Raw genomic sequence first — 17,834 nt, 5'->3', positions numbered from 1 at the left:
ATGCTCCACAACTAATCTGGGTATGTTTTATTATGCCGGAAGTGACACCACAACCCATCGATACGGAGTTGGAGTCATCATCTCAAAAAAATGGAAAGATGCTGTAGCAAATTTTACTCCATTCTCAGAGCGTGTGATGTTAATACAACTGAAAGATAAGAAGAACATAATAAACATTATACAAGTGTACGCTCCTACAGCAGACAAAGACGAAGAAGAAATAGAACAATTCTATAATAACTTAGAAGAGGTGATGAGAGCAACAAAGAGACAACACATTAACATAGTAATGGGCGATATGAACGCCAATTTAGGTCAGGGTAAAGTTGGAGAAATTGTCGGTGAATACGGCTTAGGTAATAGAAATGAAAGGGGTGATCGTTTAGTTCAGTTTTGTCAAAGCGAAGATTTAATAATAACTAATACATTCTTCATATTACCCCCAAGGAGACCGTATACGTGGACGTCACCTCAACACACACAAGAAAAAGTAATCAGAAACCAAATAAATTACATAATGGTGACAAAATGATACCGTAATGCCGTGAAATCTACTAAAACTTACCCTGGAACTGATATCGGTTCGGATCATAATCCAGTAGTATCTGTGTTACAAGCTAGACCAAAGAAAATGAGAAAAACAATCATCCCAGCGTTAGACTTAAGTCAGCTTAAAAGTGAACACCGACGACAAACAGTGCGCGAAGAAATCAACACCGGCCTCAGTGTAGCAGAAAACCAAATCCGCAGAACAGACAACATAGATGAAAAACTGAAGTATTTTTATATAAACACTATAATAAGAACTACGGGAAAGAAACACCTAACCAAATCTCCAAAGAAACATAAGGTGTGGATGACACCAGACATACTAGAACTAATGGATGAAAGACGCAAATTGAAGAATAATTCAGAAAAATACAGAGAGGTTGATAAGAACATAAAGCAAATAACAAAGAAGGCCAAAGAATCATGGATTAAAGAACAATGTGTAGAAATGGAAAACTATGAAAGAAAGTATGACACATTCAATATACATAAAAAAGTAAAAGAACTTACAGGAACCCAAAGAAGACATCAAATAAGTTTGCTTAAGGACAAAGACGGAAATGTTATTATAGACTTAACAGAAAAAATTAATAGATGGAGTGAATACATAAGAGAATTGTTTGAGGACAACAGAAATAACATTGACAAGGTAAATGGTGAAACGGGACCTGAAATCCTAAAATGTGAAGTAGAAATGGCACTTAGAAAGTCCAAAACTGGAAAGGCAAATGGACCCGATGAGGTTCCTACTGAATTACTAAAGCTCTTGAATGATGAATCAATAGGTATAATATTGCACTTATTTAACACTGGTATTATACCTCAAGAGTGGCTGCTGTCTACATTCGTTACACTGCCAAAGAAATCCAATGCAAAAGAATGTTCAGAACATCGAACAATATCTTTAATGAGCCATCTACTAAAGATATTTCTAAAAATCATCCACAACCGAGTTTATCAAAAGTTAGAGTCAGATATTAGTAATACACAGATGGGGTCCAGAAAAGGACTAGGTACTCGAGAAGCTCTCTTCGGTTTGAATGTTCTTACACAAAGATGCCTAGACGTTAATCAAGAAGTTCATGCATGTTTTATCGATTTTGAAAAAGCATTTGACAGAGTACGCCACGATAGGCTAAGAGACATTCTTGAAAGAAAAGATATAGATAATAAAGGTCTGCGAATAATTCTCAACTTATATTGGAATCAGAAAGCTAACATTAAAATAGAAAATGAGATATCAAAAGCAATAGAAATACGTAGAGGAGTAAGACAGGGATGCATCTTGTCACCACTGCTATTTAATGTATATAGTGAAAGCATCTGTCAGGAAGCCCTTTTGCAAGCAAATGAAAGAATCATAATCAATGGAGAGGTTGTAAATAATATTCGATACGCAGACGACACTGTACTAGTTGCAAGAACAGTAGAAGAATTACAACGATTACTTACAAACATAAATATTGCTTGCAACAATTATGGCATAAACATTAATATCAAAAAAACCAAGTATATGGTCTTCAGTAAAACCATGACACAACCAGCACATATTAGTATAAACGGCATTCAAATTGAAAAAGTATCAAGTTACAAATACTTGGGAACTTTAATAAACAAAACTGGAGACCAAAACAATGAAATAAAAAGACGTAACGAAATTGCCAGGGCCACCTTCATAAAGATGAGAAAATTCTTCTGCAACAAAGATATAAGCATCCCTCTACGATTAAGAATGCTAAAAGGCTACGTATTTAACACGCTATTATACGGTGTAGAGGCCTGGACTCTCAAACAGACCAACATAAAAAATATTGAAAGTTTCGAGATGTGGTGTTACCGTCGAATGCTGAAGATAAGTTGGGTTGAAAGAATCACAAATCTTGAAGTAATACGAAGGATAGGAAGAGACCCAAAAATTTTGTTAACGATAAAACGAAGAAAACTCGAGTATTTGGGTCACCTCATGAGAGGTCATAAATACGCATTACTTCAAAATGTAATGCAAGGAAAAATAGAAGGAAAACGGAATCCAGGCCGTAGAAGAATGTCATGGATTCGGAATTTGAGAGAGTGGTTTGGCTGCACCACTAATGAACTTTTTAGGTCAGCTGTAAACAGAGTCAGGGTAGCCTTGATGATTTCCAATCTCCGATAGGAGTGGCACAAGAAGAATAAGAAGAAAACAGGAAACATACCAAAAGAATGGTTACTCTTCACCTTTTGTGCTATCCCTAAAAATACAAATGCTAAATATTGCAGTGAATACAGAACAATATCATTAATAAGTCACATTCTCAAATTATTCTTGAAAATTATACATGGTCGTATAACTGAAAAACTGGAAGAAGGAATAGATGATAGTCAGTTTGGGTTCAGAAACGGACTAGGAACCAGAGAGGCGTTATTTGCTTTTAATGTGTTAGCTCAAAGATGCATCGACATGAACGTGGATGTGCATGTTTGTTACGTTGATTTTGACAAAGCATTTGACAAAGTAAAACATGGAAAATTAGTCCAAATTCTAAAGACAAAAAACATAGACAGAAGAGACTTACGAATAATAACAAACCTTTACTGGAATCAAAGAGCACAAATTGTAATACATAACGAACCCAGTCCAGAAATTGAAATCAGGAGAGGAGTTAGGCAGGGATGTATTATGTCTCCATTACACTTTAATGCATATAATGAAGCTATTTTTGAAGAACATTACTATCTCAAAGTGAAGGAATAATAATTAACGGAAAATCTATTAACAACATAAGATATGCAGATGACACAACAGAATGAACACAAGACATGTGTATTGGCACAGTATAAAGAGGGACAGTAAAACCTCTTTGATGTCGGCACTTTGATCTCAAGAAGTAATACCGGCAGTACGCAATTGGTGATTCACCAGTGGTAGATGCGGGTTTTTCCTGTTAAAACCCGTACGTTTCTATGCGAATAGCAATGCGAGAGTGGTGCAAAAGCGACTGGGAACATTGCGCGGTCGCCATGCGCGACTAAAGATTTTTTTTCCAATTTTTCGGAGAGTGGTTCTACTCTTCCTCTTTATACTGTGGTATTGGACTGAAGCTGGCAAAAATACTTCGAAGCGGTAAAGATTGGTTAAATGGGTCGGAAAGGTTATTACCACTGTACTTTGGGATACAGACATATTGAAATGGTAAAAATATCAAAATTCAATGTTATTGTGAATTACAGGAACTTAGTGAGAGGTGGCACAATATGCAGATGAAAAAGAGCTGTTTATGAAAGACAATGTCCGGCTTACACGAGCGTTATGACAATGGCAAAAATTTATGAGAATGGCTTGCTTGGATTGAATCGATTTCTCATCCCGATTATTCTCCTAATTTGGCCCCTATGAATATTATATCTGAAAAACTCAGTTTAAACAAAGAGATATTTGATTAAATCCTTATATAACGCTAAAGAAATATAGAATAAAATAAAAGAATTTTCTGGAAAATAGGCTTTTCATTTCAAAGGTTACTTATCAGAACTCGTAAGTATAAAAATAAAGCTTTACACTAATTTCTTCTCGTTAAATGACGGGGCATCAGACTAAAATATTTAAGTTGTTTAATATCTAAAACTGCCTAAAACTTTAACAAAACAAGGATTTGTTCGTAACCAAATATACTAGTAAATACCAGATTTAATAAAGTTTTTCCAGTATTCTGATATACGCTGGATAAAATCTTGTCAATGGGTCAATTCTTAAATATATGCTATTAATAATTTACTTTTCATAATATTTTCGTTAAATTATAAAATTTTAGAGAAATATAATTAAGTAATAAAAGCAACTGGTCGTTGACAGCAGGTAATGGATCTCGGAAAGAGCTTGAGGTTCCGACCAAAGAAAACAAGACAGTGGAAGAATTGAAGAGGATATTTCAGATAAAAGATATGTGTATACATAATGCAGCACATGAGAATATGAAAAATGTGCGAAACCAAGATCCGGAGTGACGGTCACTCTATAAGGTATCGAATTTGGCTACAAGCATAAAATTCACAAGACTGGAGAACATACACTTACTGGAACAGCGAAGTTAAGAAAACTGCGACCAAAAAAAAAACGAAACTTGGGACGAAAATGCGAAGAGATTAACAGATAAATAAGTGGGACTCGAGTAACTGAAACATGAAAGTCTATAGGAAACCTTAGAAATGATTACAGAGAAACAAAGATATTAAATCTCATAAGTATATCAGAGTGAGAAGTACATTACTAATTCCCATTGACGGAAGCAAAACCACATTGCCAAATGAATTATAGAGACTTCAGAAAAAATCCAAGAGAATAAGACGAAATGCAACCAATTAGGGTGCACCGGACAATATGAATCTTAATGAACTAATAAACAAGAAAAAACACACAGAAGAGAAAATCTGGAAGTGGTAGAAATGGACTATCTAAAAAGAGAGCTTTAGATATCAGTCTTCATCACATCCAAAATGAAGAAATAAGAAGAAGAAAAAAGGGACTTGCCATACCGTAGATGTAATAGAATCCAAAAACTTTTACGGTACGGGCATGTAATGCGAATGAAAGAGGAATCGATGGCCAAAACAGGCCTGAAACTATGTTCAATGGAATAGAAGAAGTGAAGGAAAACCAGAATTAGAATGGAGATAATGAACTAGAGGAATAGTGAGAGATAAAGCTTTAAATGGGAACTAATCGACCGAAAAACAAGATAAAAATTAAAATAGGTATAGACAGATAGAAAAACACCTGGCACTATATACATTTAAATTGGAAAAAATATTTCGACACCTGTTTCAAACACATGCAAAAATGTGCTGTGTTCTTTGAAAGTATGCTGCTCCTTTGAAAAACTATTACTGATGATAGATACTTTCACCATATTACTTTTGGGCACCTGTAGTATATTTTTGTAAGGAACAAACAAAATAAAAATTAGTCTAAATAGTACATTTATAGTTATCTAATCATATACCAAGCGGGATGGGGTGGAGAATATCTAGCATCATGTAGCTTCTGGGCTTTGTCCTCCCAACCCCAGCGTTTTTTGGGTGCCAAAGAATCCAAATCGAATTCCTTCTGAGAAGAACGGGGCGCCTTTTTAGCACCCATCGAATTCAGTTTGAATTCTCTATGGGTAGAATCATGACTGTCGTAATAATGGTGACCTTCAGGAGGATGATCCAGAACCACCGATTCTCCACCTCCACCGTATATGTAGTTCTTCAGCCATATAACAAACTTAACAGCATGGAGAAGGAAGTATTTGAATTTCAACAACCACCACCCGAATGCTAGTATGGCGTAGAAAATTTTGATGAGGTAGTTCAACACAGATATGATCGTGAACCCAGTTATTGCTAGCTTCACCAGTTTCATTATTTTTTCCTTTAGCTTGCCTTTCTTCTTTTCCTTCCTGGACTGCTTTAACAAATATTGACGTAGGATTAAGTCTGCGTCTGGGATAGGTCTTCTGCTGATTACCAAATCCATTAAATCAGTGCGTTGTGTCGGACTTACTGGTTTTATCTTCTTGATAGTTGTATTTTTTCTTAACCCCATAAACTTGCTGTTCATGCGATACTTTCTTGAGGGTGGAATAACTTCCAAATTACCTTTGTCGGTAACACCAGTTTTTGCAATTTTTCCTTCAATCTGTTTGATATTTTTATTGCTTGAATTCTTATTTTTGTTCTTCTTTTCTGAAAAAGTACCAGATTTTATTACAATGTGGACATTGATGAAGATGTGTCGATGACTCTGTTGTGATGAGTGAAAATGTTATTGTGGGATGATATGGCTGAAATAATAAAGGATGTTATGGAAATGTCAGCATGTAATACGAATATAATATAAAAAATATACCTACTTTTTAAAACCGTTGATATCTTCAAGTTTTTCATTTATATATTCTTAATTAGGTACAAATTTGCATTTAAGTAAATATAAATATAATTAAAAATAAATAAATATAGAGTTAAAAATAGGTCGATTGACCTACATATGTACCTAACAGTCCAAGTAATAAAGCTTAAAATAGGACAAAACCTCGCAATTTTTACAGAATATATCGATTTGCTTGAAAATTTGAGAATACGTAGTAGATAGTCCAAGGATCAAAATCTATATGAGGCCGAAAGGCGATTTTACCATAGGGGTAGTTGCCACCCTATCTCGGGGAGTGGAAATTATTTATTTTGACCGCAAAAGTTGGCAAAAACATTCATTCTAAGCAAAAAGCGTTGTACACATTTTTTTGATAAAATTAATAGTATTAGATTTATTCGCTATCGAAAGTGTTAGTTTTATATCGAAAAAATCAATGTTTTTAATTCGTTTTCTGCTAATAACTCAAAAAGTTTTCGTTTTATCAAAACAACTTTGCTTAACAAAAATGTACGTTTTGAAAAAATAAACAAAATAGTTTTTTTTATTTTCTTTGAGACCAGCTCTACTTTATTATAATATGTTAGCTCTTCTTCGTCAAATGCTAAATATTGTAGTTTAAAACTCAAAAGACGGGAAAACTGTGCATTTTTCGAAGATAACTTGTTCAAACTAATTTACAGTATTTAAAAATATTTATCTACAGAAATAAAAAAGTCTCTAGCTCAAAAATTAAGTGACATATTATGAAAAGAATGTCAGTCCCTATTTTTTTTCAGCGAAAAAGTGATCGGAAACTACCCCCTACTTACCACCCTAATTAAAATTAGTTATTGACATTATTTGGTCTTCTATATTTATGTATAATTAATAGGTTCTAGAGGTGTGAGCGACTTAGAATGATTATATTTTAACAAAGTTGGGTTAAAAGCGAATAACGAATTTTTGTAGTTTGGTAAAAATGCCCTTTCCTTCAGAATAGAAAGATTAGTATCAGAGATACGAAAAAATATGTCAATCTAAAATTGTAGCTTATTTAATTCCCAAGAACGGGGTTAGCAAAATTTTTTATAGCAAAAACTGAGTGAACTATTGACAATTAAAACTTGTAATAACATGCAAAAACCACCTTTACCAACCCTTTTACAGTCACCCCTTTTTGCGACTTGTGATTTTAAAAGGATTTGATATAATAGCCTTCTAGATCTTGTAAAGACCTACAAAATTATTTTAACCAAACTTTATAGGATAAAAAATAAAAAAGGTACCGTTAAAAAATCAATATATTTTTTTGAAAAAAAAAAGGAGAAATCCAATTGAATCTTAATAATGTAAGTTAGTGGTGTTTTTAGTCATTGGCCTTTTTTTTCATACTTCATTATTTATGCATTAGTAATTGATTGAAGAAGTTTGACTGGCTTAGAGTGATTAGTTTTAAAAAAACTGGAGTTAAAAGCCAATAACGAATTTTTGTAGTTTGGTAAAAAACGCCATTTTCTTCAGAATAGAAAGATTAGCATCAGAGATAGGAAAAAATGTTTAAATATGAAATTGTAGGTTATTTAAATCCCAAGAACTTATATCAAAAACATTTATTCGTAAATGAGTATGATATCGAAAAACATTAATTTTTTCGATATAAAACTTTCGATAGCGAGTAAATCGAAAAATATTAATTTTATCAAAAAAATGTTTAGAACATTATGTATAAAACATTACATGTTTTGCTTATAATGAATATTTTTATCAGCTTTTGCGGTCAAAATATATTAAAAAATTTCCACCCCCAAGGTGGGGTGGCAACTACTCCCATGGTAAAAGCGCCTTTCGGCATCATATAGATTTTGATACTTGAACTATCCACTTCTTATTCTCAATACAGTATTAAGCGCTCTTGCGTTTCTTAGCCAAATGTTAAAGGTGGCTGATTGGCTGGATCAGCGCAAGTTCTTCTTTTTTGTTCCTTCGAAGTTTCCTCCACAAGTAACATCCGTTCCTCTATATTTTTTGTTCTCTGCTTGGTCTATTTATCTCAGGCCAATTCTTTGTTCTTCTTGTCTTCTGTCAGTCTTGCTTTTGTTCTTCTTTCATCTGGGTAGAATTAGAGAGCTTATCTGATTACATTATTCTGGTTCTTCATTAGTGTATGCCCAATTCATGTTCATTTCATTCTTTTATTCGTGACTGTTACTTCTTTCTCTTGTTTGGTTCTTCTCCAGAGTTCTAAGTTTATTTCATTAGGTGAGTATATTTTTATGACTTCTCTCAACGATTTACTTATAACCGTTTGTAATTTTTTGGTTATTGTTTCTTCTTGTCACCAAGATCTTAGATCAAGCTATTAAATATTTTGATTTTGGGTAATTCTGATATATTGCGTGTGTTCCAGATTTTCTTAAAGGAGTTTTATGCATTTTGTGCCTTTACTATTCTTTTTCTACATTTGATCTACTACCTCCTTCTCTCCATGGTTGATCCCTGATATGTGAAGTTATCTACTTCCTCTATTTCTTTCCCCTTTATTTTAATTTAAGTTTCTTGGCTGTGGTTTTTTAAGAGTTTTGTTTTTTCTGAATTTATCTTAAAGCATGAAAAACAGCCTTCCTCACATTGAAAAATTTTGAAATCTTGTCGATTTTCTTCTGTTTATAATTGCTATGTTCGGTAAGGAGGAAAGTATCATCTGCGAACTTCAAGTGGTTGTGCAAGTTCCACCTAATAACAATTTTTTATCGCTTTTTTTTGGTGATTCAGTCCGTTATGATTAGTGTCGTGGACCGTGACCCGTCAAAATAGCCCGGTCAAAACAGCTCCGTCAAAATAGCCCGAACACAAAATAGCCTCGACAAAATAGCCCGCAAACAAAATAGCCCCGACAAAATAGATCGCACACAAAATAGCCCCGGTCAAAACAGCCCCGGCTAAAATAGCCCCGGCTAAAACAGCCTCTTATAAACAATTACATAATTATTTATACAAGGTGTCCAAAAACTTTTTTTTAATTTAAATTATTTGACAAAAAGGAAGAATGTATTATTTAATTTAAAATGCATTTTACTGTTGCCCGAAAACAGAAAATAATGTTTATATCATAAATAAACATTGATTTTCGCTTAATAAATGTTCAAACTTCCAAGAGGCAGGGAAGACAGGACTCGAGTTCTCTGAAAAGACCATTTTTATTAAATGTGGTTAAAATAAACATCTGAATAGAGGATAATTACCATTTCCGAAAAAATGTATTTTTAAGGAATTATTTCATAATGAATTCTGAAGGGAGCTTTTTTGTCGGGGCTATTTTGTCGGCGGGTTATTATTCCGTGGCTATTTTGTCGGAGCTATTTTGTGTGCGGGATATTATGTCGGGGCTATTTTGTCGGAGCTTTTTTGACGGGCCTATTTTGACGGGGTACCGTCGTGGACAATACGCATCCTTGTTTAACTTCGCTTTGTATTGCTATATTTTCTACCATTTCTCCAGCATGATCCAGTCTGGCTCTATATCCCTTTGAGAATAATCTAATCAGGTTAATCTATTCCATCGGTAGTCCATATAGTTTCAGCATCTTCCACATTTGCTACCTATACTATCGAAGGCCTTTTCGGAATAATTCTATATCTCTGACTTTAGTCTGTTCAGTATGATCTTAGATATTATTTTAGATGTGGCGCTCAGCAGTGTAATTGCTCGCCAATTTTCGCAATTTACTTATATCTCCGTTTTTTGGTATCATAATGATTACACCCTCTGTCTATTTAGTTCCCCGTCTGCCCATATCTTGTTGAAGAGTTTGAGTTGAAGAGTGTGTAACATTTCTACTTATTTGTATTTGTTAGCGTCGGACTTTTCATCTTTGTATTATTTCATGTTCTGCTTTAATTATATTTCCTTGTCAATCTTTGATTTGTTTACTATTTATTAGTGTTTCTTTGTCCAATTTCGTATGATGGTGTATTGTGTTCTCGCTTTGATTTATTGCCCAGCTCTTTCTGACATAATCAACGTATTATTTACGTATTGCGTAGCGCTTATCCTTCTTTGGTTGCTTCTTTTTGTAATATTTTTTTCTTAGATTTTCTTTCTTTATATCTTCTATTAGTTGTAATGTGTTTTATGTTATCTATTGTCTCTCTTTCTTTCATCCCTATCGTTTTTTGTGCAGTTTTTGACTTTATATTCTTAAAGTTCCTCCACTGTTTCCTCATTCTGGGGTACTGTTCTTCGGTTTATTTTAAGTCTGTCTGTGAATTTTATTCTTATTTTTCTTGTTTAGGAGCTTTGACACTGTATTCCTTCCTCTTTTTATCTTATAGTGTTGGTCTCTGGCTAACTTCATCATTATTTTGACAGCAGTTTTTTCTCTTTTTAACTGAAACAGTATGTACAAATTTGATTTCTGTATTGTGTATTTTTTGTACCTAGACATACTTCCACCTACCATGATCTCGTTTTGTTCACAAAACTGTACGACTTCTATCATTTCTTCCTCCTAATCCTGTAATATAATCCCTTACCTTTGCGTCTTTGTCTTCAATTTTCTACTTTTATATCTCTTTTGCTGATTTTCTGTTAGAAACCTTTCTTCTGTTCTTCATTACTTTCACCTATGAGGGCTTGAACGTTAATTACTAATATTTTGTAAAATTTTGCCTTAAATCTTGACATTGTCAGAATTGTGACAAATTCAAAAAAAAATATTGAGGTGAATGTAGACGGCATGATTAAGACCAATTACGGTATTTTAAGAAATATTTTTTACGTTATTAGAGAGTTATCAAGTAACTCTAGGAGAATACGGTAACGTTATAATAACTTATAAAGTATACAGTAAAATAACGTTAACGTATTCTTCTAGAGTTACTTGATAACTCTCTATTCACGTTTATGAAAAAGTTATTAAATGCTTTTGGGTCATTACATTTCCAATCACTCAATTTTGGAGCAAAAAAAATTTTGGACCTCCGATTTGTCTGAAAATTGGTATATAGCTTCTGCGGGACGTAAAAATAAGATATTTAAGGTCAAAAAATCTTCTTCTATTTTTCTCAAAATGTTATTTTATGCGATTTTACAGTGATTTGGTGTTTATTTATACAAATTTGCATTTTCTGTCGTAAAGTATCAATGGAAAACATAATATTTTAATAGAAGGGACTCAAAAACGTCATTATATGGCATTATAACAAGTTACTTTAATTCAAAACAAGCTTTTGATCAAATTTTATAGTGTAGAAAACGTTAAAATACCGTTTTTTACATTTTTCTCCATTCCCGAAATACACCATAATCGATTTGACTGAAAATTTGCCCTTAGATAGACAAACCATAGGACTTTAAGTGGTGAGAAGGATTTGAATTATATTACAATACCAAAAAAGTTACACGCAATATTATAGTCAAATATAGTGGCGTCTACTGTAAGTACAATTAACTCAAAAATATCGACCTCACGACAAAAATTGTTAAAAATAAATTGTAATAATTGTAAATACGATTTATTTGGAACAATTTCAGTTCCTACCATTTTTGTCGAAAAATTAAAAATGGCGGAGATATTGAGCAAAACAGGTTCTCCTTTAAAATCAAGATGGCGGTTAACGTAACGGAGGAATTCATTCGTGATTTTAAATTTAGGCTACTATTGACTCCCCTAAAGATTAGAAAAATAAAATTTTCGGCAGCTCGGCATTCAAGGTCAAATGCTATCTCGACTGGCCTAATATATACTTTTGAGTCTGATATTACTGCATGTAACTTTTTTGGTATTGTAATATAATTCAAATCCTTCTAACCACTTAAAGTCCTATCTTTTGGCTATCTGTGGGCAAATTTTCAGCCAAATCGATGATGATGTATTTTGGGAATGCAGGAAAATGTAAAAAACGGTATTTTAACGTTTTTTACACTATAAAATTTGATCAAAAACTTGTTTTGATTCAAAATAACTTGTTATAATGCCATATAATGACATTTTTGAGCCCTTTCTATTAAAATATTATGAAAATCCACAAGGAAAAAGTTTTCCTGTAGTTGGCTGTATACCATGTGATACAAAAACAGTAAAATCCTGTATAAAAGGTATATTTAAAAAACCCTCAAAAGGGCCACATCAAATTTACATAACATGTTTTCGACTGGTTTACCAGTCATCATCAGTGCTTACGTGCAATGTACAGTTACGGTCACTGAATAGTTTACACTTTAATTTTTACATTGTAATACTGCAAAAATAGCAGTGTCGTACGGATTTGATAAATGTCAAAGTCAAAAAATTTGAAAAAGTCAATGCTTGTCAAAATTTCAGAAGTGTTGAAAAATAAAATAAAACGATATCAAACTCCTCCAAAATTATTCGAATGCATTTGAGTGATGCGCAAAAAGCAAGAGCAATTGCCAAACTCAAAGAAAGTTTGTCACTAAGGCAAGTTGCTGCAGATTTAAACGTGAGCCATATTTGCATATGGAAAATCAAACAAAGATGTGTTTATCAATATTTAATATAAAATAGATTTAAAATAAAAGGGTATTTTAAAACCAGACTTCCTTATTTTCGTTATTAAGACCATAATCAAGTTTATTCAAAAAAACTTCTTTCTATATTTTCATTTTGTTAAATTTTGTAAAATATTTTATTTATATTATTTTGATTTTTTAATTTTAATCAACCTATTCTAGGTACACCACCGGTAACGTCACTTTGACGTAAAATGTGCGTTTACACGGGGTAAAAATGTTAAAAATCGGCTCCTAGATACGGAATCCTGTAAACTATTTAATTACCGCAACTGTACATGCTAACCACGAAGATAGTATTATACAAAAATATGTGGGTCAAAGCCCAGTAAAAGTAGTCCGTCAAGGAAACATTGGTATAAAATGCTACCTTAAGCCTGGATGTTGTAGCATGCAAACCCGCTACTTTGTAGAATTTATTTTAATAAGACCCACTCTGCATTTAGAGGTCCTCTCAGGTAGCTGCTGATTTTCATTTGTAGCAAATATTTATTAGTTGGTCCATTTATATTCTTTTCGTGCACCCTGTATATCCATTTTCAATTCTATAATTAAATTAGTGATGCCTGATTTAAATTAGAAAAGTTATTTCCATCATCTCGAATAATATTTATTGAGAAAATATTATTGCCATTTTCATTTTAAACAGTTTAATTATTTCCAGTTTTCGTTCTTTCTAAATATTTTATTTCGTAGCAAAATTATTTATCAAGCCATTAATTTTTTGTAATTTTAAAACGTTCAACTTTGTCAATTTCAATGAGAGTGTCTTTTTCGTTATCAGCTAATACTGACCTTCAATTAATTTCTTTTACCTTTATAAATACCATGCTGGTGCCTTTCTGGCTCATTTTTATATTCTTCGCCAAGTAGGTAGCAGCGAGCGCTACATACCTAATTGGTAAGTTGTTTTTGGGTTTTATCATTTACTTTTCCGATAATATTTTTTTTGTTAATTGACTAACTCGAATTTGCAGGATATATTATTTGCATTTTTTTTTTTTTTTTTTTATTAGAAAAATATGTCGCATCCACCAAAAGGTTATTAGCGACGGAACAAAATATAAATAACAAAATTAAACAATTACAGATTGTACAAAATGTTTCTGGATCTGAGATAATTAACTATATTATTGTCACAAGAACAGTTTTGACCTAGAGCCTGTGGTAGAGCGTTTGGGATCTTGTAGCGCTGTCTTTCTTGGTCATATTTACTACATATTGTTAAAAAGTGTTCGACTGTTAATCGGTCGTTACACTGATCACATATAGGTGGATTTTTCTTTGTGAACAGGTAAGAGTGCGTTAATCTTATATGACCTAGACGTAAACAAACGCGTAACCACAATTTGTTCTCGTCTATTGCGTGACGACGGGAGCCACTGAGACACATTATTTTTAATTTTATTTAGCTTGGAATTAGTTTGAAACCACTCATTTCGCCACAAAAACAACACTTTATTTTTAAAATAAGATTTTAAGTCACTGGAAACACACTTGTCTATCGGCTCTGAAAAATCACTTAAAATTGCCTCTCGTGCGGTCCTGTCACCTTCTTCATTTCCTATTATTCCGACGTGTGAGGGAACCCATAAAAATTGGACGCTTCTTCCATGTTCATGAGCTTGGGAAAGCTGGTATTGTAGCAACTTTTCAAAAGGATGTTTCGGAAAAATATGTATTAATGAGTTTAGAGAGCTAAGGGAATCTGTTATGATCAGGGCTTTTGTGAGTGTAAACTCGTTAAGAAGTTTCACAGCGCGGTATATGGCGTAGAGTTCAGCTGAATATGTGTTACATGCTGGGGGTAAACAAGTGAAATGTTTTGAATTGTACAACTGATTGGTCTTTAAGTTTGTCTCCTGTAGACAAATAATATCTGGAGAATATTCAGATAAAAGAAGCTGTAGCATAGGGAGACGATGGAAAAATCTATCAATGTTCCATTGAAGTATCGCGTTGAATGTTGTTAACAGATTCGGAGTTAGATGATACTGAACAATTGTCTACAGAAGAGTCACTGTCTAAGTCAGAAATCTCATTCCCTAAATAGTTGTGTAGTTTCTTTTGAAGTTTTGTAAACTTGGTTTTTGTAGATCTATCATTTGCATATTGATAGCTGCTTTGTAAAAGATAGAGTAAACCAGCCATATCAGTTGTAAATGTTTTAACGACGCTAATAGTGTCGGGGGAGCCTTGGACATTATCAATAAGTAAAGACAATTGGTGGTAATTTAAAACGAATGGTGGGGTATGATTATCAATAAAATTTTCAAGAGTTACCCGTGTAGATGGGACTTTAGATGAGCGCGGTTTTTTTGGTTTAGATGATTTGGGTTTTGCAAACAGATTTTGTGATGAAATTGCTGAGTCTGAAGGAGGCGTATCGATCTCACCAATACTGCGTTTTATGGAAGAACTTGCGTTTTCGCAAGTGCTATTAGAGTTTTCACTTAGATGCTGTGGCTTTATTACATTTGGAGGTACTGGAGCAAACTCATTGGTAGTGGCAGAAGTCGAGCTTGAGGTTTTATTTGTAAGATTGGTTGAAATGGTTGTTTCAGAAAATTGTGGTGATGTATCAGTTTTATTAGAGTTTTCTGCAGTTGTATCTAATGGAAAAGGTGCTGATAGATTGGAGGGTCTTGCCTCCGAAGTTTGTGAAAACGGTATTGCCGCTGAATGAGGTTGATTGAAAGTGTTGCTATGAGTAGGAGTATTAGTAATTTCTTGGTCGTGAAGATTTGTAGGTGTAGGTGATATGCTCGGATTTGATAATGGATAACTTGATGACTGCTGAGTGTTTGGTACCTTGTGTAATATACTTGTTGGATCTGTTGGATTTGGTACTTCATTGTTTGACTCAATATGAGTTGATTCCGTTACTGAACTGTTATTGCATTGGGATGATATGTGTCCTGTATTTTTGCAAATAAAGCAGGTGAGTGTACCTTGTGACAAAAATATGCGGTGAGGTGTTTGGTCAAAATTTATTAGAATAGAATCTGGAATTGCTGATGTTATAGGGCTTACATAAACTTGCCTCCGAAAACTCAGTATGTGACTATATTCGGGAAGAGTGGAGCTAATTTTCAGAAATGTTATTGGGGAAATAAGCTTTAAACCGATATTCTGTAATTCTTCAACTAATACTTGATGAGGAATTGACGGGCATACACCAGACAAGACTAGTCTTTCTGCTGGAGAGACAAGTCTCCGTGCTGTTACAACTTCGCCGAGTACTTTTATAGAGCCATGTTGTGTAATGAAATTATCTACTACGGTTTTGTTTGCTAAATACATGCAGATTCTATTATGAGATAATCTAGATGAAAATATAATATTTTTTGGGTTGATGATTGTGCCCAAAGGAATTAAATAATCCTGCAGTTTAGCATTATCGATACAACTAAATACAATTGCTTGGGTCTTACTCGGAAAAGACTGTGAAGCGGCTGAAGCATAACTGTTTGTGATATTTGAACGTTGATTTACTGGACTGGTTAGATCGGAAGGTGTGTTTACATTGTGTGAAGACATTTTAAGCTGCGGTGGCGAAAGCTTAAGTCCGACTCTGGTAAGTGACAAACCAACCGCATGCTAGCTAACCTCACAAAATGATTGTACGTTGGTGTATTTTTCTTATTTGACGTTTTCTTTTCACAATAATAAACTAATAATTACGTATAGATGACTTACGTAGTAGTATCTAGTAGATAAACACTTTAGTTTTAAAAAACTATTTGATAATACCACTTGTTTTTAGTAAAAACTAGGAGTACAATATCACTACAACTTTACCATAACTTGCCAGGGCCGGTCTCTCATTATTTGCATTATATTTATATTTTTACCTATTTGTATTGTAAATTTGATTCATCCAATAAGAAAATAATTTTGGGGTATTTATTTACTTATTTTCCGTGAATGCTAATTCATTAGCATCAGCGGTTGTGTTAAATATCAATTATTCTCAAGTTTAATTTATTACGTTAATTTTATAGAAAAATTTGGGATTAAATTAATTTATTTTTCTTCATTTATTTTATTGTATTTTTTTAATTGGGCTGTTCACATTAACACATTTGGGGTCTACTGTTTGGTTTAAAAGTCACTTCCAAGATTTTCTGTGCTGCTGGTGGGGAATATTGGGGTTTTGTTGACTTGGGTGGTGGGGGCCCTTCATAAATTTATGCTGCGGGTTGTCTACATCTTGTTTTCTCTTCTAGGCACCCAGGAGAAGGGCGTGGCCCTAGCTTTTACACCATCTGTTTTGGCCCAGAGGATATAATGCCCCCAGAAAGTAAATCAAGTAAATGGTAAATAGCAGCTCCTCAAGACCCATGGGTTCGACGAACATTTAGACAACTCCGGAGGCAACAACCGATCCACCAGTACATCAGACCAGTACATCAAAACCTGACGCCTCCCGAAGAAGATCATGAGGTGTGGATAACCTAGGACAGCACCGGAAGAAGCCTTCACACCACAAGTTAAGTCTTCCTTAGAATCTCATGTTTGCCTGTCAGCAGAGACAGTTTTTTTATATAAATTAACTTCATAATAACTTCACAATGATGTAGATCCTAAATTATAACCAAAGAAATGAGAAAATAAAGCATTTATACCGAAATTCATTCCTTTTTACTGATAGTGTACCGTATGCCTGGAGAATGTAGAGGAGTAGGATGTGAGGACCCACATAAAGTCTCATGCTCGCCGTGTTGGTGTTGGTGATGTTATGTCGAATTTGTTTCTTGGTCCAATGTTGACTTTGGAGATAGGTTCGATATATCATTGTTAATATGAACACGACAATGTTTAAAATATTATCTAATTTGCCCTAGGTAACATCTGAGATCTAGCTATGACTTGTTCACA

At 33.6% G+C, this 17,834-nt stretch overlaps 1 protein-coding gene across 1 annotated transcript in view; it reads right to left on the bottom strand.

The window, feature by feature from the left end:
• Positions 1 to 4,813: 4,813 nt before the first annotated feature.
• The window catches only part of LOC126892510 (uncharacterized), a 301,445-nt gene continuing 288,424 nt past the window's right edge, over positions 4,814 to 17,834 (bottom strand). Inside the window, exon 3 of the mRNA XM_050662063.1 lies at positions 4,814 to 6,255. Coding sequence (XP_050518020.1) covers positions 5,513 to 6,255 — 743 coding nt within the window. The 3' untranslated portion in view covers positions 4,814 to 5,512. The remainder of the gene's footprint in view (positions 6,256 to 17,834) is intronic.

Source organism: Diabrotica virgifera, chromosome 9 (assembly GCF_917563875.1).
Source record: "Diabrotica virgifera virgifera chromosome 9, PGI_DIABVI_V3a".
Lineage (NCBI taxonomy): Eukaryota > Metazoa > Arthropoda > Insecta > Coleoptera > Chrysomelidae > Diabrotica > Diabrotica virgifera.
Note: the sequence above shows the minus strand (reverse complement) of the source record. Positions and strands in the feature narration are given on the sequence as shown.